The sequence below is a fragment of the Thalassophryne amazonica genome, chromosome 7 (assembly GCF_902500255.1).
Source record: "Thalassophryne amazonica chromosome 7, fThaAma1.1, whole genome shotgun sequence".
Taxonomy (NCBI): Eukaryota; Metazoa; Chordata; class Actinopteri; order Batrachoidiformes; family Batrachoididae; genus Thalassophryne; species Thalassophryne amazonica.
The window spans coordinates 79,362,358-79,387,330 of NC_047109.1; the positions used below are offsets into that span (position 1 = coordinate 79,362,358).

The window sequence follows — 24,973 nt, forward strand, 5'->3', positions numbered from 1 at the left end:
TGCTTTTGCATGCATTGTCAATTTAGCAGATTTTTTTTTTGTAGAATTGATGCCAGTGTTTTCTGCATTTACTGGTGTTGTCTTGGTGTTGAAAAATGAATCAACTTCTCTACTTGCCTGAGAAATGTGCTAATTTTATTTGACAAAAGCGACACTGAGTCTCTCAATAGTTTCTTGTTTGCAAAAAGTGAAGGTGCTGTAAAATCAGTGGAATAAACAAGACACCATAAAGGACAAGAAGGTTATTTCAGACTCAAGCCACCATTTGCACCCTGAATTTTCTCTCTTGTGGAGTTACGCTTTCATATACAAAGGATGTATCTGTGTTTGATTGTAATCCTTTTATGTTGCATTTTCTTTACTTTTAATCACAGCATTATGTATTGTCTATTGTAATGTTGCCATTAGTTTGATGCTTCTTTATGTGTGCATTATATGTTTCTGAATGGATACTGCCCAGTCTGGGACAAATGAAGATCCCCAAGTAACATTTAAAAATCATTGTTGTTGTTTCTTTTTAAAATTTGGCTAAATTTACTGAACAGAACAAATGGAACAGGGGTGCTGGCCAAGTGGTTAGTGCGCTAGGTTTCAGTGCCCCACCCCTGCCCCATTTCTCCATGTAATGTGGCGTTACATCAGGAAGGGCATCCGGTGTAAAACTTGTGCTAAATCAGCATTGGATCTGTTGTGGCATCCCTGATTGAAAAAAGGGAGCAGCTGAAGAGTCTTACTGAACAGAACAAATGGTTCAAGTCAGTTAATTAAGAAAGCACAATAGAAACAAAAACAGATAAATCACTTCATATAAACAGTCTGAATAATTTCTATAAAATGATACCCCCCCCCACTGGCGGATTTATCACCTGAATGATTTGGATGTTATAAACATGCATTTTTAATCCAAAATGAATCAAAACAAAATTTTGCCTCATACGGTTCTCACCTATATCAATATCACAGACAAGCACATGACAAGCTTTTAGGGATTCTTTGTCTTGCTCAAGGAGACGTTGGCACATGGACAGAAGTAGCTGTGCAGGGATCAATCTATTGACCCTTTGAAATCTGCTTGATCACCTGAGCCACAAGAAAATTTGAAATTTGCGAAAATTGCTCTCTGAATACAAAATTTGCTGGAAATATCATGTTAAAATTCACACACCTGCAGACATCTCTCTCTAAAAATAAATAAAAAATCAAATAAAACACAAGAGTGTGTGTATCTTAGATCATTACACACATTCTATTTATGCATTGTTGCGTAAATGACATGGCATCATTCCAGAGTGATACCTAATCACTCTGTGATGTTCAATGACACTTTTTTGTCACATAAAGCAATGCTGCACTCTTTCAGAGATGTTACTTTCCATCACAGCTGTGAACAAAAAAAAAAAGAAAAAAAAAAAGAGCGATAAGTGTAGAAATGAATGAAGACATAGATCATTAATTAATAAATACTTAAATTTGAAGGGGAAAAATCCTCACATTTCATCACTTCTCACTGACTGTGGTTTCCTGATTGTATTTATGCTATGAGAGGTAGAGCGGTTCAGAAGGTTGGAATATTTCGGCCTCTGGTTGTCATGGAGACCTTGGTGATGGGCAGTGCTAGGGCCGTGGGTCACACTTTGGAAGCTGAGTCGTGGTACAGGGCTTTGCACTTAGAAACACACTTGCATCATATAAAGTCATCGGACGGATGCCTTTTGCTTTTGTCTTCACTGTATTTTTGCTGGAAAAGTTTGGACGGTGATGATTGCTGCACATCACGCCATGAATCTGTACTAAACATGGTACAGGATTAAAATAATTCCTTATGCTGGTTGCTTCTTCCTGAGCCTGTACTTGTTAGCATCTTTGAAAATTGCAGCAAATACAATAATGTACACAACATATAATTGGAATTCCCCCTCCCCCGTTTCCTTGTGCACAGTGTGGCAGCAGTGCACTTTCTTTGTCCAGCATTCCTCTGCAATTCAAATGGAGATGCTTTCAACCACGTGTCACTTTCTTTTCTTATGCAATTTGGCAAACTGGGTCCTTTTTCCCCACACTGTGTTTCTAATCTGCTGATGTTTGCAGGAGAATAAATGAAATGGAAATTGATTAATATTTTCCTAAATATTTTTATTTAAATTCTGAAATTTATATTTATTTTTAACTATATCCTTCGAATATATGTGGGTAACAGTCTTCAACATGATAAAAAATTCCATGCTGCCAAAATTATGAAAAACTTCTAAAAATCAAACAATTTATAATAAAGAATTCTAAGCAGTGAAGTTTAAAACAAATAAATTCACATGTGACTATCAATTACCTTTAAAATGGATTTTTAAATGTATTTTATTGTTTTTTTTGGGGGGGGGGGGGTAAGTGAATTATGGCTGCATGAAAACATTCTATTAATCAGTTCATTATTTAATCATTTCTATTCTGTTTGCTGTTTGACCCTAATCATAGCTGAACACATACAACATAATCAGGTTTTTATTCAACAGAAAGGCCAGCTAATTTTATTTAATGTACTACTTAATTTAATAAAATATATAAAGCTCTTTGAAACATTTGATTTTTTTCCCCTTTCATTTTTGGAAAATTAATATGTAAATTTAAAATCTGTGTTTTGCTGACATCAAAAGCATATTTATATAGAAATAGTAATTAATTTCCTTTTTGAACAGTACTGTATGTATACTCACAATAATTAGTGCATAATACTACATAAATATAATAATTTATTTTTATTTGAGAGAGATTATTTATAGCAACTCGACAGCATTGTGCATTGTGATCCTTATTCGGAATAAGGTGACACTTTGTAGAATATGTTCATCCTCAACTACTGATTTAACGTTGTCTACTTTCCTTCAAGAAATGCCAATTGAAAAAGAAATCTTTAAAGTTGTGACAGTTAAGACATTAGAATTACTTTATATATTTTAAAATTTCTGCAAATGTTTGTCCATAAAAAAAAAAAAAATCTAGCAGATGACTAATTTCATGTGCAGTGTGTAAACCTTGTGATGGAGTACAATAACTCCCCGTGTTTACAGTGCAAAGCAGACATTTAGTTCAATGAAGTTAATTTCAAAATATAGAACAATAAAGCAGATCATTTTCCTCAAGACTATTTTTGAACATGTTCATTCATGGGGATTTATATAATCTCACTACAGTTCCAGTCTTTTATTTTTCCATTTATTAGTAGGTGCTCACAAATTAATTTTGCTCAGGTTGAAATCCATCCCTCAAATGCAGTGGCGGTCCTAGAGTGATTTACTCCCCGGGCGAAACCCCCTGCGTGTGCCCACCCCCCGCGCACACTAACAAATTTCCAGTTTTAATGAGTACTGCATTAACAAACACAAAGAAATTGGCACAGTCTAATGTGTCATCATCCATGGACTTATCTGCAATGATCATCTCAAAAGTTTGCAGGAGGGCATCATAATTGTTTGCCCCTGTGCTCACTATCCGTGATGTGAAATTCCTTCGAGTAGGAGCATTTCTGGGCAACCTTGAGCAGCCTGCAGACTCAAGAAAAGACATCCTCTTTGTGGATTTTGAGAAAAATGTGGCAAACCCAGAGAATGATGCAAAAAATATTCTGCACTCAGATAAGCATTTAGCCCCCTGAGACAGAACCAGATTCAGTCTGTGTGCATAGCAATGCACAAACATTGCACTGGGGGCTATTGCTTTAACTTTGGCCTGCAAACCATTGAGAGCTGACTTCTTCATAAGGAAGACTATCAAATGGCTTCGCCAAAATCCGGTCCACAACATTCAGATTGTCTGCCATTATGTGCAGCTTGCTACCTAGCTAGCTTGCTAGCTGGGACTGGTGCGAGGCTCGTGTGAAGTGTGTCCGCCTGTGAGTGCTTTGTGACGGTGAAGGAGCTCAGCAGCACCCGCTGCTCGGTAGGGACAGAAACTGTGATAGAAGTCAGAAAGAGTGATAGAAGTCAGTCTCCAAACACAAGCAGCTACCAAAAAAAACAAAACACCAGAAATAGAAGCTCGATTTGTCGCTAGTTGTTTTTAACAAAGAAAATGCCGCTAAGAGGATTAGGAAAGTCTCCGGTTCAACTCAGAACAGAATGAAAACGCTCCCACGGATGTTTACACCAAAAGATCGCTGATTCGCTCATTTCGCTGTCAATCAAAAAGGGATTCAGCCTCAGACAGATCATCCAATCATCATGCAGAAGCTGAGCGTCCGGGCCAGCCGAGGCCAGCCCACTGCCCCATAAACCCCCAGACACGCTGAGCGTCCGATGGGCGGGACAAAGCCCAGTATTTATCCAATGACTCGTCTCGTTTCGCTGCAGTCTTTGCTTCGCTACTGTTTATAGCACTGTGAAGCTGCGGGAATGAGTGAGAGGAAAGCCGCCATGGGACGGGAAGGTGGGGGCGCCACTCTGCCGTAACGTAACGAAACCACGAACCCCCCCGTCAGGACAACCCCCCCACCCCGTTTTTTTTTTGACCGTTTTTTTTTTCTGCACGGTCGTGCCGTCCCCCCCCGCGATGCCGCCCCGGGCGGCTGCCCGGTCAGCCCGCCTACAGGACCGCCCCTGCTCAAATGTAGTGTAATTTACTCTTTCTGATCACAATAATGACACCGAAAATGTCAGGACGTCTGCATCATAAAAATTTCCACCAGGAAGCACAAAGTTAGAACTTGTTACACTCTGTATTTACAATATCGCTGCAAAAATGTGACAGTAATAGCCTGAATCCCGTCTTTTCCCCCTGTTCTCTCTGAATTTTGCGTTTGTTTGTTTCATTTGGTCAGGGCTTTGAACCAGAATTGGTTTGTGCTGAACAGAAACTGTTTTTTTTACATTTCCAGTTTTGGGTTCCACACAAAAATTGATGTTCCTGAACCAGTTAGAACCCCCCCCAGCTAGATTTTTGCAAAAATCTAGCTGGGGGACACTGAAAACACTGTATATGCCAGACCTGTATGTAACACTGTAACGTTTCCACGAAAAGCGGAGAGGAAGGCAATAGAGTGTTTTAAGAGAAAAAGAGTCCACGCTGATCACCTGAAATAGACTCAACTGAAAAAAAATTTAAAGCGAAGTAGTGTTTCTTGTATTTTTAAAAGTTATGGCACTGTGTTGCTCTCAGCCTGACAGAGAAGACTGAGCAAACCCACTGCTGCTCATTGATTGGTTCAGCATACGTACATACATACATACATAGAGTTCCAACTGAATAAAATCTTCATCTGACCTGTTATGTTGTTTCAGTCAGATTCATCATCACAACCTGATGATTCTTGTTTTGGAGGATGATGCCCGGGAAATATCTTAATTCCTTATCATGGCATTTTTAAAGAAGTCCCTCGATGTTTATCTGCTCTCGGTGCATTTCTCAGTCAAACAATTAACAAACAGTAGAGCAGAGCGACTGCAACACCATCCCCGCTGAGCCGATTCTCCGGCCAATCTCACGCTCTATTGTCACCTGAACAAGACGTGAACATTTTGGTGTAACGTGTATTTAAATTGAGACTGCTTGAATGTACTGATGTTAAATGTACTCTAAATAATCTTAGAACAAGAAAACACTGGTTCAAATCTCCATCTCCAGACCTTCATATAATGGAAAAGGCCCAGTTTTCCAGCATTGTGAGATTACAACCCCTGGCAAAAATTATGGAATCACCGGCCTCGGAGGATGTTCATTCAGTTGTTTAATTTTGTAGAAAAAAAAGCAGATCACAGACATGACACAAAACTAAAGTAATTTCAAATGGCAACTTTCTGGCTTTAAGAAACACTATAAGAAATCAGGAAAAAAAATTGTGGCAGTCAGTAATGGTTACTTTTTTAGACCAAGCAGAGGGGAAAAAAATATGGAATCACTCAATTCTGAGGAAAAAATTATGGAATCATGAAAAACAAAAGAATGCTCCAACACATCACTTGCAGTCTCTGAGGCATGGACTTAATGAGTGACAAACAGTACTCTTCATCAATCTGGCTCCAACTTTCTCTGATTGCTGTTGCCAGATCAGCTTTGCAGGTTGGAGCCTTGTCATGGACCATTTTCTTCAACTTCCACCAAAGATTTTCAATTGGATTAAGATCCGGACTATTTGCAGGCCATGACATTGACCCTATGTGTCTTTTTGCAAGGAATGTTTTCACAGTTTTTGCTCTATGGCAAGATGCATTATCATCTTGAAAAATGTTTTCATCATCCCCAAACATCCTTTCAATTGATGGGATAAGAAAAGTGTCCAAAATATCAATGTAAACTTGTGCATTTATTGATGATGTAATGACAGCCATCTCCCCAGTGCCTTTACCTGACATGCAGCCCCATATCATCAATGACTGTGGAAATTTACATGTTCTCTTCAGGCAGTCATCTTTATAAATCTCATTGGAACGGCATCAAACAAAAGTTCCAGCATCATCACCTTGCCCAATGCAGATTCGAGATTCATCACTGAATATGCCTTTCATCCAGTCATCCACAGTCCACGATTGCTTTTCCTTAGCCCATTGTAACCTTGTTTTTTCTGTTTAGGTGTTAATGATGGCTTTCATTTAGCTTTTCTGTATGTAAATCCCATTTCCTTTAGGCGGTTTCTTACAGTTCGGTCACAGACGTTGACTCCAGTTTCCTCCCATTCGTTCCTCATTTGTTTTGTTGTGCATTTTTGATCTTTGAGACATATTGCTTTAAGTTTTCTGTCTTGACGCTTTGATGTCTTCCTTGGTCTACCAGTATGTTTGCCTTTAACAACCTTCCCATGTTGTTTGTATTTGGTCCAGAGTTCAGACACAGCTGACTGTGAACAACCAACATCTTTTGCAACATTGCGTGATGATTTACCCTCTTTTAAGAGTTTGATAATCCTCTCCTTTGTTTCAATTGACATCTCTCGTGTTGGAGCCATGATTCATGTCAGTCCACTTGGTGCAACAGCTCTCCAAGGTGTGATCACTCCTTTTTAGATGCAGACTAACGAGCAGATCTGATTTGATGCAGGTGTTAGTTTTGGGGATGAAAATTTACAGGGTGATTCCATAATTTATTCCTCAGAATTGAGTGAGTCCATATTTTTTCCCTCTGCTTGGTCTAAAAAAGTAACCATTACTGACTGCCACAATTATTTTTCCTGATTTCTTATAGTGTTTCTTAAAGCCAGAAAGTTGCCATTTGAAATGACTTTAGTTTTGTGTCATGTCTGTGATCTGCTTTTTTTCTACAAAATTAAACAACTGAATGAACATCCTCCGAGGCCGGTGATTCCATAATTATTGCCAGGGGTTGTAGAATAAAGCACAAAGACAGCATTTATGACAATGTTCCTCACAGAGCAGGTAGTTCAAAGGGATAGGAGTCAGGTTACCAATATGTAGACCTGTGTTTGATTTCCAGTCATGCTAGTCATATGTAATCCTATACTTAAAAAGGAGCAGACATCCCAGAGTAATGACTTTCGCTAACTTATATGGATCTAAAGGGATGTTTCTGCATATGTCATACGATGTGTGTTATATGTTGTTCATATGATGTACGACATCATAAAGCGGTAAGAAACTAAAATTTCTAATTGTTCTGTCTGTGCTCTTCCAAAGGTTTGGTGGGACAGTCTGAATGGTCTGAGTATTTTCCAGACTGTAGTGGTACTTCCCAGTCCCCTGTTGATGTGGTAACCACTCAGACCAAATATGACCCTAGTTTAACATCTGTGACCCCGCTGGGCTACAATCAGCATGGCAGCATGCCCTTTTCTCTGTACAATAATGGGCATACAGGTACCTTTGCCAACCTTGTGATTATATAGCATCCTTTAATGTAAACTATTTAACTAATCTTAATCTAAAGTGATCTTTTAGTGCCTTCTGAGATCCCTGTTTGTCTAAAGAAGGAAGAAGAAAATGACTGAAACTTGGGTCAACTAGTTTTTAGGTTGAGCAATGTGTCAGTTCTCCTTCACTGCATGCGGGAAAGGAATGCAGATAATCTCATGAAAGGGTATTTTCCATCCAACCTTTCTCAATCAGGACCTTCTTGAAGCAGAAAAGGTAGCTCACTGGGAAAGGAGTTGGGCTCCTAATATGTCAACTTGGGTTTGATTCATGGTCACTGTACTTGCCACTTCATCTGCATTGTTCCTGTCCACTCATCTGTAAGTAGGTACTGCACTTGGTTTGGGAAGTAGTCTGCAGTGGACTGGTGGAGTCATGAGGTCACTGGTCAGAGTTCTTTGACAATGCCAACATGTTTGCAGGAGAAGGAAGGTCCAAATCTTTGGAATCGTGGCACGTCCTGTTTTACTGTATGGTTGTGAGGCTTGGATGACCTAAGGTGAATATTACACGTCTTTGGTACTAGGTCACTTTTTTTTTTGGAGGCTCCTTGAGTACCACTGGAATGACTTTGCATCCAACGAGCCACTATTTAGGGAGACTAAGATGAACAGTGTCACTAGCATTGTGAAGGATGCTAACCCCCAAAACATAGTCCCAGAGCTATGGGGGTTTTATTTATGTTTGCGAGCACAAAAGGTTCAGTGGTTGTTTCTTATGCAGAAAATTGTGAGGAATTCAAAAATGTAACTCTTACAACTGTAAAGGTAGACACAAATTCACAATATTGATTTGAAGTGTGGTACCTTCGCCTCTCAGATTTCCTCTTCTTATGAGACTAGATTTTTACAGAAATAAACCTAAATCCATCTAAACGTAGGGAAATTATGACAAAATGGACATTTCAAGACAATCTTATAGTGCTGATTTCAAATCTGTAATTTTCGTTGTTCTACAAAATGTCTAGTACCCCTTAATTTGCATATCAAAATGGCCATCAGTCAAAACGCCAAAGGCACTGAGAGGATTCTATATTGGCAGTTCTAGAAACTTATTTAATATACTGTATATAGAAGATTAACAATTTCAGTGGATGAAAAGGAAAGAAAAAATTCTTTATATTTCAAATATGTATCACATATGTATACTTATCTTTTACCATAGGTTCACCACAAATTGTGAAGCTACACACATTGTGAACTTGTTTCAACTCTTTCTTTCTTTCTTTTTCTTTAATATATTTATTTCATTCATTTAAAAGAAAAAACAGAAAAGCAGAAACAAAGCATCACAACACCAGAATGAAAAGGAGCACAAAGAACAAGTCTTATGATTTCTGCCCCTTTTAACAATACAATATTTCAATATCCAGCATCATAGTCAACATTATTTAACAGATTGCATTTCTTTAACTTGTCACATACCACTGACCCATTCATAATTATGACCATTAATTAATAGATTACATCTCTGACAGGTTACATTTTAAACTTAAGACACTCCAAACATTATTAACAGATTACCTTTTTTTTTTTTGACGTTCTTGCAGCCCACTGACTTATTTCATAGTTTCATACTTACTTAATACATCTAATTTAATACGTTGTTTAAATAATTTAAGCAACCTTAATTCTTTAATTTCTTTATTAAGATTGTTCCATAATTTGACACCATTTACTGCAATACTCCTTTCCTTTACTTTGGTTCTAAATCTTGGTTTTTTAAAGACTTCTATTCCTTTCAGTTTATAACTACTTACTCTTTTTTCAAACATATTTTGAATGTTTGTTGGTAAAGTATTTTATTAACTTGGTACATTGTTTGCAATATTTTCAAATCGACTAAATCATGAAATTTAAGTACCCTATACTTAATAAACAATGGATTAGATAGATCTCTAAAACCACTGTTACTAATCACATTTAAAGCTCTTTTCTGCAAAATAAATAAAGGTTGTATATAGGTTGTATATGTTGATCCCCAGATTTCTACACAATAAGTTAAATATGGGACAATCAATGAATTGTACAATGTTAATAAACCATAACTATTTAATGAATATTTTATTATGGGTATATATTTTATTTGGGTCCAAGTACCGATCCTTGTGGTACTCCATAAATAATGTTACACAATTCTGATTTGGTATTATTTATCTGAACAAACTGTTTTCTATTTTCTAAGTAGCTTTTTACCCACTGATGGGCAACACCTCTTATTCCATACTGTTGTAACTTGTGAAGCAATCTTGAGTGGTCTATAACATCAAAAGCCTTTTTCAGGTTGATAAAAATACTTACAAAATAATCCTTATTATCTATTGTTGTTGATATTTTCTCTGTTAGTTCCATAATTGCCATAGCTGTCGAATGTTTTGTTCTAAATCCATACTGAGCATTATTTAAAATATGATGTTTCTCAATAAATTTATCCAATCTTGTCACAAAAACGTTTTCCATAATTTTTGAAAACTGTGGAAGCAATGATATTGGCCTGTAATTAGAAAAATTATGTTTGTCTCCATTTTTATATAATGGGATTACCTTAGCAATTTTCATTTCATCTGGAAAAATCCCAGTTGACAGAGACAGATTACAAATACACTCAACAAAAATATAAACGCAGCACTTTTGGTTTTGCTCCCATTTTGTATGAGATGAACTCAAAGATCTAAAACTTTTTCCACATACACAATATCACCATTTCCCTCAAATATTGTTCACAAACCAGTCTAAATCTGTGATAGTGAGCACTTTTTTGCTGAGATAATCCATCCCACCTCACAGGTGTGCCATATCAAGATGCTGATTAGACACCATGATTAGTGCACAGGTGTGCCTTAGACTGGCCACAATAAAAGGCCACTCTGAAAGGTGCAGTTTTGTTTTATTGGGGGGGGGGGGGGGGGGGGGTACCAGTCAGTATCTGGTGTGACCACCATTTGCCTCATGCAGTGCAACACATCTCCTTCGCATAGAGTTGATCAGGTTGTCAATTGTGGCCTGTGGAATGTTGGTCCACTCCTCTTCAGTGGCTGTGTGAAGTTGCTAGATATTGGCAGGAACTGGTACACGCTGTCGTATACGCCGGTCCAGAGCATCCCAAACATGCTCAATGGGTGACATGTCCGGTGAGTATGCCGGCCATGCAAGAACTGGGACATTTTCAACTTCCAAGAATTGTGTACAGATCCTTGCAACATGGGGCCGTGCATTATCCTGCTGCAACATGAGGTGATGTTCTTGGATGTATGGCACAACAATGGGCCTCAGGATCTCGTCATGGTATCTCTGTGCATTCAAAATGCCATCAATAAAATGCACCTGTGTTCTTCATTCATAACAGACGCCTGCCCATACCATAACCCCACCACCACCATGGGCCACTCGATCCACAACATTGACATCAGAAAACCGCTCACCCACACAACGCCACACACGCTGTCTGCCATCTGCCCTGGACAGTGTGAACCGGGATTCATCTGTGAAGAGAACACCTCTCCAACGTGCCAAACGCCAGCGAATGTGAGCATTTGCCCACTCAAGTCGGTTACGATGACGAACTGGAGTCAGGTCGAGACCCCGATGAGGACGACGAGCATGCAGATGAGCTTCCCTGAGAAGGTTTCTGACAGTTTGTGCAGAAATTCTTTGGTTATGCAAACCGATTGTTTCAGCAGCTGTCCGAGTGGCTGGTCTCAGACGATCTTGGAGGTGAACATGCTGGATGTGGAGGTCCTGGGCTGGTGTGGTTACACGTGGTCTGCGGTTGTGAGGCTGGTTGGATGTACTGCCAAATTCTCTGAAACGCCTTTGGAGACGGCTTATGGTAGAGAAATGAACATTCAATACACAAGCAACAGCTCTGGTTGACATTCCTGCTGTCAGCATGCCAATTGCACGCTCCCTCAAATCTTGCGACATCTGTGGCATTGTGCTGTGTGATAAAACTGCACCTTTCAGAGTGGCCTTTTATTGTGGACAGTCTAAGGCACACCTGTGCACTAATCATGGTGTCTAATCAGCATCTTGATATGGCACACGTGTGAGGTGGGATGGATTATCTCGGCAAAGGAGAAGTGCTCACTATCACAGATTTAGACTGGTTTGTGAACAATATTTGAGGGAAATGGTGATATTGTGTATGTGGAAAAAGTTTTAGATCTTTGAGTTCATCTCATACAAAATGGGAGCAAAACCAAAAGTTTATATTTTTGTTGAGTGTATAAGTAAATGGTTCAATAACAATTTCTATTATACTTTTTACAGTCATCATGTCTAAATCTTCATGGTCAGTTGATCTTTTGCTTACACAGTTTTTTACAATATTTCTTATTTCATCTTTTTCCACATTGTCCAGGAAAATACTATTGACCGTATTTACCAGTGTATGTAATTTATCTTCTATTATTGGTTTATTTCCCACCAGACCTGATCCTACATTTGAAAAATAATCATTAAACCCATTTGCAACTTCTTTTATGTCATATATCTCTTTATTTTCCTTAACAAAGTAGTTTGGAATAGTTGCTTTCGCTCCATCACTATCAATCACACTTTTTATAATTCCCCATGTTACCCTCATATTATCTTTACTCTTATTTAATTGTTCACTATAATAATCTTTTTTTGTTTCCTAATTATTGTTAATAGTTTATTTTTATATTTTTTTATTTTATATTTTTATACTTTCATGAATTCATACAAAAAAATCATTCACATCTTATAACTTTTACATAGCTAATGAATCCTTCACTTGAACTGCAATTATGATAATGTATAGCCTACTGAATATCAATTCAAAACCTTGATTTACATATATTGTGGTATCCAAATACTTTCACATTCAAAATAAGCCATCAAAATACATGAAAACCATCAGACATAAATTTTTTACATACAAATTCAGGTACGCATGCAGGAGTCTACCAGTACATCTAAATTGTTGAGTTTGAAAGTCATGGGCTATGAAAGGGCACACTAATCAGTTATATGTATGAGTGCCCTTTCTCCAGTGTATCATCCATGTGCAGTGTGTAGAATTAGGTAAATATGCATTCATATATGACTTCTCCAAAATCACAAAGTATAAAAGCTTTTATAATCTGCAATATTCCATATATGAAAAGAAAGAGACTAAACCGACAAGACTAATGATGGGTATATATATGTACCATGACTATATATAGCTTGAGAGCTATGTCATATCTAAACTTTTACATAAACAAAATTGTCTTATGTATTTATGTATTTATGTATTTATGAGTGTCCGTCACAGCTGCCTCTTTCAAAAATATATCATAACATTAAACAGCTAAACACTGAAATCCCAGTTATCATACATTAGAAATCACAACATCCCACAACTTTACGTATCATTTAGTTCATTAGAACTCAGAGTCAGTGAAGGCCAAAGTCACTCATTGTCATCATCACCATCATCATCACTCTCATCACTGGAGCAGGACAGGAGTAGATGTCTTGCTTGAAAACATTGTATCAGATCGAGTAACCCTAGATGCATTTCTTTCAGGAACTGGCAGTGTTTTGTTTTTTGGAACAGCGGTGAAACTGTAGTAACACTGTGGATGATAACCATGGCTATCATCCAATTTTTCAGGAAGTTCAATGGCAAACAACTTGGACTGGGCAAATAATTTCCTCCTTTCATCCTGACATTCATGAACTTTCGCCCATGTTTCTTCAGTAAAGGACCTCACATCCTCTGAACTCTTTCCCTCTAGATGAAGAAGGCAAATCTGTCTTGGTGGATTAGAAGCCATCTACAAAAGCAGAAACATGCATCTCATGCAAACACCAACACCACTACCACCACCACAGCGTATACATATGTGCAGAAACCATGTGCAAAACCTATACTGCCATACATTAAAAGTCTTATGGTACATAACATTCACCTTTAATCAAATCAAATCAAATCAACTTTATTTATATAGCGCCAAATCACAACAAACAGCTGCCCCAAGGCGCTTTATATTGTAAGGCAAGGCCATACAATAATTACGGAAAAACCCCAACTGTCAAAACGACCCCCTGTGAGCAAGCACTTGGCAACAGTGGGAAGGAAAAACTCCCTTTTAACAGGAAGAAACCTCCAGCAGAACCAGGCTCAGGGAGGGGCAGTCTTCTGCTGGGACTGGTTGGGGCTGAGGGAGAGAACCAGGAAAAAGACATGCTGTGGAAGACAGCAGAGATCAATCACTAATGATTAAATACAGAGCAGTGCATACAGAGCAAAAAGAGAAAGAAACACTCAGTGCATCATGGGAACCCCCCAGCAGTCTAAGTCTATAGCAGCATAACTAAGGGATGGTTCAGGGTCACCTGATCCAGCCCTAACTATAAGTTTTAGCAAAAAGGAAAGTTTTAAGCCTAATCTTAAAAGTACAGCGGGTGTCTGTCTCCCTGATCTGAATTGGGAGCTGGTTCCACAGGAGAGGAGCCTGAAAGCTGAAGGCTGTGCCTCCCATTCTACTCTTACAAACCCTAGGAACTACAAGTAAGCCTGCAGTCTGAGAGCGAAGCGCTCTATTGGGGTGATATGGTACTATCAGGTCCCTAAGATAAGATGGGACCTGATTATTCAAAACCTTATAAGTAAGAAGAAGAATTTTAAATTCTATTCTAGAATTAACAGGAAGCCAATGAAGAGAGGCCAATATGGGTGAGCTATGCTCTCTCCTTCTAGTCCCTGTCAGTACTCTAGCTGCAGCATTTTGAATTAACTGAAGGCTTTTCAGGGAACTTTTAGGACAACCTGATAATAATGAATTACAATAGTCCAGCCTAGAGGAAATAAATGCATGAATTAGTTTTTCAGCATCACTCTGAGACAAGACCTTTCTAATTTTAGAGATATTGCGCAAATGCAAAAAAGCAGTCCTACATATTTGTTTAATATGTTGTGGCTGGCGTGCCTGGCTGGCTTTTGTTTGTCTTCTGTTTCTGTCTTTTGGTTTTCCTTCCAGGTGGTACGCATTTAGGACTGAGTGGCTGTGTGGCTGAGTCATCAGGACCTCACCCTGATCACCTGAGGCTGATCAAGTGCAGCTCGTCAGGACTCACAGCTGTGGTGCATCTACACGGATTGGAGCATGGTGGCATTTAAGTCTGGAGTACACAGTGTGTATTTGCCAGAGACTCCACCTTGTGACCAGACGGGTGAGATCGTCGTCTCGAGAGCCATCTCATCATCAGTGGATGCAGAGAACGTCCAGGTTTGATGCATGGTCTGTGAAAGAGGAGAGGGTGAGGTCTCACGCTCGTCAGCACACTTCCTGAGGTACGTTAGGTTTTGTGACTAACATTTGTACAGTCAATAAATGTGGTGTCCCTCACACCTTATTGTATTGAGCTGTTATGTTAGTCGTTTATTCAGCTTCCACTGCAGTTGAGTTTGTGAACAGGGTGTTCCATGACTGCAGGGTGGGAAGCTGATAAGTAATTAAGCCAGGAAGTGTTTGCTGTTTGTGTACACCTTTGAGCGGTCTCTCTGTGTGTGGAGTGTGGACTCATATGATGATTTCTTCTTTCACAGACTCGGTTTGTCGCGGCCACCTGGGGGGTGTCGGCGGGGTCCTTGGGTCCGAACTGGTTCTGGCTCCGGACCGTTTGTGCTGCTAGGAGCGCACCGCAAATCCACCACGCCAGACCGCGCACTTATTTGTTTGTACTTTTTCACATCACTGTTATGTAATTAAATTTAGTTATCCTTTGTACCGTGCTCTGCTTATTTCATACTGGGTCCTTCAAACGCTGGTTGGTTCTCTGTCCTGCGTCCAACACATAACATAATATGTGCATTGAATGACATATCCTGATCAAAAATGACTCCAAGATTTCTCACAGTATTACTAGAGGTCAGGGTAATGCCATCCAGAGTAAGGATCTGGTTAGACACCATGTTTCTAAGATTTGTGGGGCCAAGTACAATAACTTCAGTTTTATCTGAGTTTAAAAGCAGGAAATTAGAGGTCATCCATGTCTTTATGTCTGTAAGATAATCCTGCAGTTTAGCTAATTGGTGTGTGTCCTCTGGCTTCATGGATAGATAAAGCTGGGTATCATCTGCGTAACAATGAAAATTTAAGCAATGCTGTCTAATAATACTGCCTAAGGGAAACATGTATAAAGTGAATAAAATTGGTCCTAGCACAGAACCTTGTGGAACGCCATAATTAACCTTAGTCTGTGAAGATTCCCCATTTACATGAACAAATTGTAATCTATTAGATAAATATGATTCAAACCACTGCAGCGCAGTGCCTTTAATACCTATGGCATGCTCTAATATCTGTAATAAAATTTTATGGTCAACAGTATCAAAAGCAGCACTGAGGTCTAACAGAACAAGCACAGAGATGAGTCCACTGTCTGAGGCCATAAGAAGATCATTTGTAATCTTCACTAATGCTGTTTCTGTACTATGATGAATTCTAATACCTGACTGAAACTCTTCAAATAGATCATTCCTCTGCAGATGATCAGTTAGCTGTTTTACAACTACCCTTTCAAGAATTTTTGAGAGAAAAGGAAGGTTGGAGATTGGCCTATAATTAGCTAAGATAGCTGGGTCAAGTGATGGCTTTTTAAGTAATGGTTTAATTACTGCCACCTTAAAAGCCTGTAGTACATAGCCAACTAATAAAGATAGATTGATCATATTTAAGATCAAAGCATTAATTAATGGTAGGGCTTCCTTGAGCAGCCTGGTAGGAATGGGTCTAATAGACATGTTGATGGTTTGGAGGAAGTAACTAATGAAAATAACTCAGACAGAACAATCGGAGAGAAAGAGTCTAACCAAATACCGGCATCACTGAAAGCAGCCAAAGATAATGATACGTCTTTGGGATGGTTATGAGTAATTTTTTCTCTAATAGTTAGAATTTTATTAGCAAAGAAAATCATGAAGTCATTACTAGTTAAAGTTAAAGGAATACTCGGCTCAATAGAGCTCTGACTCTTTGTCAGCCTGGCTACAGTGCTGAAAAGAAACCTGGGGTTGTTCTTATTTTCTTCAATTAGTGATGAGTAGTAAGATGTCCTAGCTTTACGGAGGGCTTTTTTATAGAGCAACAGACTCTTTTTCCAGGCTAAGTGAAGATCTTCTAAATTAGTGAGACGCCATTTCCTCTCCAACCTACGGGTTATCTGCTTTAAGCTGCGAGTTTGTGAGTTATACCACGGAGTCAGGCACTTCTGATTTAAGGCTGTATTTTCAGAGGAGCTACAGCATCCAAACTTGTCTTCAATGAGGATGTAAAACTATTGATGAGATACTCTATCTCACTCACAGAGTTTAGGTAGCTACTCTGCACTGTGTTGGTATATGGCATTAGAGAACATAAAGAAGGAATCATATCCTTAAACCTAGTTACAGCACTTTCTGAAAGACTTCTAGTGTAATGAAACTTATTCCCCACTGCTGGGTAGTCCATCAGAGTAAATGTAAATGTTATTAAGAAATGATCAGACAGAAGGGAGTTTTCAGGGAATACTGTTAAGTCTTCAATTTCCATATCATAAGTCAGAACAAGATCTAAGATATGATTAAAGTGGTGGGTGGACTCATTTACATTTTGAGCAAAGCCAGTTGAGTCTAATAATAGATTAAATGCAGTGTTGAGGCTGTCATTCTCTGCATCTGTGTGGATGTTAAAATCGCCCACTATAATTATCTTATCTGAGCTAAGCACTAAGTCAGACAAAAGGTCTGAAAATTCACAGAGAAACTCACAGTAACGACCAGGTGGGCGATAGATAATAACAAATAAAACTGGTTTTTGGGACTTCCAATTTGGATAGACAAGACTAAGAGTCAAGCTTTCAAATGAATTAAAGCTCTGTCTGGGTTTTGGATTAATTAATAAGATGGAATGGAAGATTGCTGCTAATCCTCCGCCTCGGCCCATGCTACGAGCGTTCTGGCAGTTAGTGTGACTTGGGGGTGTTGACTCATTTAAACTAACATATTCAACCTGCTGTAACCAGGTTTCTTTAAGGCAGAATAAATCAATATGTTAATCAATTATTATATCATTTACCAACAGGGACTTAGAAGAGAGAGACCTAATGTTTAATAGACCACATTTAACTGTTTTAGTCTGTGGTGCAGTTAAAGGTGCTATATTATTTTTTCTTTTTGAATTTTTATGCTTAAATAGATTTTTGCTGGTTACTGGTGGTCTGGGAGCAGGCACCGTCTCTACGGGGATGGGGTAATGAGGGGATGGCAGGGGGATAGAAGCTGCAGAGAGGTGTGTAAGACTACAACTCTGCTTCCTGGTCCCAACCCTGGATAGTCACGGTTTGGAGGATTTAAGAAAATTGGCCAGATTTCTAGAAATGAGAGCTGCTCCATCCAAAGTGGGATGGATGCCGTCTCTCCTAACAAGACCAGGTTTTCCCCAGAAGCTTTGCCAATTATCTATGAAGCCCACCTCATTTTTTGGACACCACTCAGACAGCCAGCAATTCAAGGAGAACATGCGGCTAAACATGTCACACACTTGTCATGCATTGATTCAGTCTAGATGAGGAGGTGCCTTTTCCTTCATCTGAAATTGAGAAAACATGCATCTCATGCAAACACCAACACCACCACAGTATCTACACATGCAGAAACAAAGTGCAGTGCCATGCAATGTTAAACTGGCAACTGGCTAACCATACTATGTACATTAACACAAAGAAAGTGTCCTGAAATAGTAATTGGTATAAAATATATGAATAGAATTGAGATGATGATGATGAAATGCAATACGGCAACATCAGTGTAATTTAGCGTTATATAATATATACTCAACAAAAATATAAACGCAACACTTTTGGTTTTGCTCCCATTTTGTATGAGATTAACTCAACGATCTAAAACTTTTTCCACATACACAATATCACCATTTCCCTCAAATACTGTGCACAAACCAGTCTAAATCTGTGATAGTGAGCACTTCTCCTTTGCTGAGATAATCCATCCCACCTCACAGGTGTGCCATATCAAGATGCTGATTAGACACCATGATTAGTGCACAGGTGTGCCTTAGACTGCCCACAATAAAAGGCCACTCTGAAAGGTGCAGTTTTGTTTTATTGGGGGGGATACCAGTCAGTATCTGGTGTGACCACCATTTGCCTCATGCAGTGCAACACATCTCCTTCGCATCATCCGTGAAGAGAACACCTCTCCAAAGTGCCAAACAGCAGCGAATGTGAGCATTTGCCCACTCAAATCGGTTACGACGACGAACTGGAGTCAGGTCGAGACCCCGATGAGGACGACGAGCATGCAGATGAGCTTCCCTGAGACAGTTTCTGACAGTTTGTGCAGAAATTCTTTGGTTATGCAAACCGATTGTTTCAGCAGCTGTCCGAGTGGCTGGTCTCAGACGATCTTGGAGGTAAACATGCTGGATGTGGAGGTCCTGGGCTGGTGTGGTTACACGTGGTCTGCGGTTGTGAGGCTGGTTGGATGTACTGCCAAATTCTCTGAAACGCCTTTGGAGACGGCTTATGGTAGAGAAATGAACATTCAATACACGAGCAACAGTTCTGGTTGACATTCCTGCTGTCAGCATGCCAATTGCACGCTCCCTCAAATCTTGCGACATCTGTGGCATTGTGCTGTGTGATAAAACTGCACCTTTCAGAGTGGCCTTTTATTGTGGGCAGTCTAAGGCACACCTGTGCACTAATCATGGTGTCTAATCAGCATCTTGGTATGGCACACCTGTGAGGTGGGATGGATTATCTCAGCAAAGGAGAAGTGCTCACTATCACAGATTTAGACTGGTTTGTGCACAGTATTTGAGAGAAATGGTGATATTGTATATGTGGAAAAAGTTTTAGATCTTTGAGTTCATCTCATACAAAATGGGAGCAAAACCAAAAGTGTTGCGTTTATATTTTTGTTGAGTGTAGATGATGTATGTGATATCAGACTGACATATTAACAGTGAAATTATGGTGAGAAGTAGGAATACATATATGATACATATTTGAAATATAGAGAATTTTTCCCTTCCTTTATATCCACTGATGTTGTTATTCTTCTATTTTTAATATGCTTCTAGAACTGCCAATATAGAAACCCCTCAGCTCCTTTGGCATTTTGACCGGCGGCCATTTTGATATGCAAATTAAGGGGTACTAGATATTTTGTACAGCAATGACAGTCACAGATCTGAAATCAGCACTATAAGATTGTCTTGAAATGTCCATTTTGGCGTCATTTCCCTATGTTTAGATGGATTTAGGTACATTTCTGTAAAAATCTAGTTTTGTAAGAAGAGGAAATCTGAGAGGCGAAGGTATCACACTTCAAATCAATATTGTGAATTTGTGTCTACCTTTACAGTTGTAAGAGTTACATTTTTGAATTCCTCACAATTTTCTGCATAAGAAACAACCATTGAACCTTTTGTGCTCAAAAACATAAATAAAACCCCCATAGCTCTGGGACTAACATGAATCAGGATAATTCACGATTTGCAGCTGATTCACATTTTGGGGGTTAACAACAAGCATCAGCTTCAATATTCTGGATATGATCCTGCTTCACTGCAGTGACTGGAGAAGGCCAAGGGAACACCCACGCTTCACCCGTTATGGCAGAAAGATGGTTACTTTGAGAGGTGGGGATGGATCAGTTGTCTTTTTGAGTGGCTGCCATCCACAACTCAGTGTGGTTCCTGTGGTGAATGGCAAATGGACTGCATTTATATTGTGCTTTTATGATCAAAACACTTTACATTGATGCTTCACATTCACACATACACTCCTACACTGATGTCATGCAAGGCACTTGCTATCCACAGGGAGCAATTTAGGTATTAAGGACCTTGCCTAAGGGAACTAAGTGAATTTCTGGTCTGATGTGGATTTGAACCGAGGATCCTCTGGTTACCGCTTTAACCACCTGGCCAACACCTCCCCAGTGTCTTGGATTTGGCAAAGTGTGGCACCAGTGCATGCTCCCAGATTTGACTTGACTTGATTCCTGTCCAGTGTCAGACTTTCAGCCACTTCACATTACGTAATCTGTGGATAGGCAGTGGCACCAGTAGTCCTTGTTCAAATTTTTCAACAGTTTAAAAATCCTGACGAAGTGCCAGCTGCAGAAACGAAGCTGCGCGAAGGTTAAACGATGCCAATGAAAGTCAATGACAGTCCAGATTTCTTGTTTCGTCAGGGCTTCGTTGACCTTCATTAAGTGCCGTGTGACTGGGCCTTTAGACCTTACATAGGACTTAATTCATGAATTGCCAATGCTACCCAGTACACAACAATAAGATACTGAAATTGTCTGTAATCGATTTTCCCATTGCTACTGTGGCAAGATGAAAAATAGTCTTTTTTATCTTATGCACCATCGTGGCCATTCTCAGAGCCAGCAGGGGTGGATTTTTTCCTTTCTTTGAAAACAGTGGAACGTCTGCTGCATACTACCAATACAGGAGTGTAGTATCAAAATTTTGTGTGTATGATCACATTTGCTGATAATAGAACTACGTGAATCAGCTTGAGCATGGTGGAAGTTGGTCAAGTTTTTTTTTTTAACCCCATTTGAACCCACTGGAGGGATCTCAGAAGGGCCTAATTCAGGATGTGAGTTAAAAACTGCTGCTTCTCAAAGTATAATTAGTATTAGTTAGTCTTTCAGTAAATCTTTCAATGTCTGTTGAACTCTGAGACAAAGAATAAGCATTCCCTCACCTCTCTACCATCAGCTGTGATTGAGCTACCAGAGTGGATGGGACTGGGAGGGTTGCCATGGCTCTTTACAGCTGTACAACTGCACCTCCACTGGGGGAGCGGTGGCCCGAGCCCAGGTGGCAGTGAACACACCATCAACGGACAGAGTGCAGATGCAGAGGTACGTTTCAACAATAGCAGTAACCATTGAAGTTATCTGAAGACAAGACAGCAGGTTAGAGGACTGATGGGCGGAACAATCAACTGAATACTCTCAATGGCATTTTTGTATGAGAGAAGAGTGATTAATGAAATGCAGAATTGATTGAAATGTAGATTTCTGGGGAGTAACATGGTGGTGTTATGGTCAGAACTGCCAGCTTGTAGCAACAAGTCTCAGGTTTGGGGAATGCGGTATTACCAGATAGGTAGGTTAAGCCCTGGTCCCACCGAATAATAAAGCCATGAATAATGAGTCACGTATGGCTTTGTCAGAAATTTCAGTTATTATTCGAATAATGAGCCACGTATATGAACATTGCACAAACAATTAACAAACACTACATGTGATTATAATGAGATGTTAAATCTATCATAAACATACTTTTATAGATGCTCATAAGAAGGAATGAACATGCAACTGTTTTACCAAACCATTAAAGTATAAACATTAGAAATAATTACATTTTAGATGGTTCCAAATTCCTACTCCACCTCATGAAGCGCAGGAAAGAGGGAGAGAGAGAGAAAAGCTACAGATGAAACGGTCCTCTGTGATTCCAAAAGCAATTAGAGGTGGTTTCTGATAGAAAAATGATTAGTCCACGGCAAAATACTTATTTTATATATATGTAGAAAGCGGGTGGGATTGTCACGATGAAATGCATGAGAGGGCGGAGCCAAAATATCCTGTCCTGTCCTCGTAGCTGCCAGGTACTTGGACAATGGGTTTCTAACAGCCTCGTACTAACCACTAACATTCCTCTAACATCCTTGTTTATCCTTGTAGACCTCGTACACAAACTGCCCCACACTGTTGTTGCTAAATTTTGAACGTCTCCAAATTGGCGCCACGCTCAGAGATAAGCCTCATTAGCCGAATATTCTGCCTCTAAGAGCCACTATTCTCTCACGTTTGTTGAATAACTCGACTTGTACCAAAAAACAAACAAACAAAAAAACAAAACATGCTGCATGGCTCATTATTCATCATTCATTATTTGGTGGGTCCAGGGCTTATGATCAACTTGGGCTAAGAGACTGCAAATTCAAGACTGTGCAACATCTTGTGAACAAAACCTGTATTTTAATGAAGAAACTTGAATTTGTTAAATATTCTGTTAGTGCTTGATGTTTTGTGATGGCAAAGACAGTTCTCTATAATAATAAAGAATAAATTACAGTAGCGTCATTAATGAGCACATTTGATTGTTTCATGAAACAATGACATGTCTCTCATATCTTTGTTTTAGACCTCATCGATATCACTCACGGAGACTTATTTTTCCACAGTCTGTGTATGTTCTTAATGCTTCTTAATTCCTCATGATGGCAACGGAATGTTGAGCTCCTTTACTCTCTAGCAGCACTTGAAGAGAACTGCAGTGAAATCAGAATATCATGTGAAAAACTGGAATTATCATTATTATTATTATAATTAAACAATGCAAACTTGAAGACATGATTTTATAACATAAACGGGAAGAATGGACTGTGATTGCATTAAAACGACAAAGGGTGCAATGGAAGTTTAGCAGCGTGCACAGCACCTCTTTCCTGCCCATACTGCAGGTATGGTGAGCAATTAGTGAGGAAAAACAATGACAATTAATGAGGATTATTAAGACATGACTCAAGCAGCCACTAGAAGGGGAAATATAACGCAATGCTAAAATACCCTCGGCTGTATGAGCATTGTCTTCTTTATAATTTGCAGTTGTTTAATTGGTATCCCAGTGTGTGTGTGTTTGTATGGTAAATGGACTGCATTTATATAGCGCTTTTCCATCTGCATCAGACACTCAAAGTGCTTTAAAGTTATGCCTCACATTCATCCTGATGTGAGGGTGCTGCCATACAAGGCACTCTCTACACATCGGGAGCAATAGGGGATTAAAGACCTTGTCCAATATATATATATATATATATAACACACACTCACTCACACACACACAATTCTATATTTATTCTTATTTACATTAATTATTAAGGTTCTATTTCTTGTCTTACAATTTGTACATGTTCAATAAAGCCCCTCTATCAATCAGTCATAAACAGTATTTAAGTTTATGAGCTTTTGACAAGAGCAGAAGTTAACTTTGAGCTAGCAGAAGTTGGGGTCACAGTGTAGCTCTACTCTGATTGGCTGTCAGCCCCGCCACTCAAAAAACAAACAAAAAAACAGAATGCAACAGAATGTGGCTTTTTAATTTCTTAAAATGCCTCTTTTTTAACCTTCAGCGCTGAGTGAGAAGTCAGATAATGTAAGTGGCGCCCGTCATCAGTGTACCTTTGTTCTTCTTCTCTCCAGCTCCACGTGGTGCATTATAACTCCGAGCTCTACCCCAACATGTCTGTGGCCATGACACAGAGGGACGGCTTGGCTGTTCTGGGAATTCTCATTAAGGTGATAAAGATAGCACAAACAAACAAAGCAAACAACCAAACAAGTACACATACGAGGTCTGTCAGAAAAGTATTGGACCTTTTTATTTTTTTCAAAAACCATATGGATTTGAATCACGTGTGATTGCATCAGCCAAGCTTGAACCTTCGTGCGCATGCGTGAGTTTTTTCACGCCTGTCGGTTCCGTCATTCGCCTGTGAGCAGGCTTTGTGTGAGCACTGGTCCACCCCTCTTGTCGGATTTTTATTGCGAATAAATGTCTGACGTGCGGAATTCCTCCGCACGTCTGTCTCAATGTGCCAAAAAAGTGCTGATGTCCACGTCTTCCACAATTCCTGTGCTAGTCAGAGGACGTTCCGGATAAAACACAGCGTCCAGTTTGGAAATGAACGGCACATTCCACTGTTACAGGAGTTTTTTTCATGGAAAGAGGAGCGGAGGAATTCCGCGCATCGCGGCGGTGCCGCATGGCGCAAAGCAACACCGTGATGAAACCTCACAGGACATGTTCAAATGACCAGCTCATCCACAATTTCTCGGTTAGTCACACGACTGAAAACCCACCGATAGCCATCTGAAAGCCATCTCAAAGCCGTCCTGTGAAACCAACACAGAGGTGGTTTTGTGCTGCGCCATGAGCGGCACGGTGGCGCAATCCTCCTCTTCTCTTTCCATGAAAAAAACTCCTGTAACAGTGGAATGTGCCGAAAAAGTACTGATGTCCACGTCTCCTGCCATTTTTGTGTAACTCAGACGACGTCCCGGATCAACAAAGCCTTCACGTTGGA

The 24,973-nt window shown here is 39.5% G+C and overlaps 1 protein-coding gene across 8 annotated transcripts in view; it reads left to right on the plus strand.

The window, feature by feature from the left end:
• The window catches only part of ca14 (carbonic anhydrase XIV), a 60,396-nt gene that overhangs the window by 9,485 nt on the left and 25,938 nt on the right, over positions 1-24,973 (plus strand). For all 8 annotated transcript variants that reach the window (XR_004561858.1, XM_034174707.1, XM_034174708.1 and 5 more), the window contains exons 3-5: positions 7,614-7,793; positions 21,595-21,740; positions 24,090-24,185. Coding sequence is in view for 7 of the 8 variants with exons in the window: in XM_034174707.1 (XP_034030598.1) it covers positions 7,614-7,793; positions 21,595-21,740; positions 24,090-24,185 (422 nt within the window). In the remaining variant the exon portion in view is untranslated. The remainder of the gene's footprint in view (positions 1-7,613; positions 7,794-21,594; positions 21,741-24,089; positions 24,186-24,973) is intronic.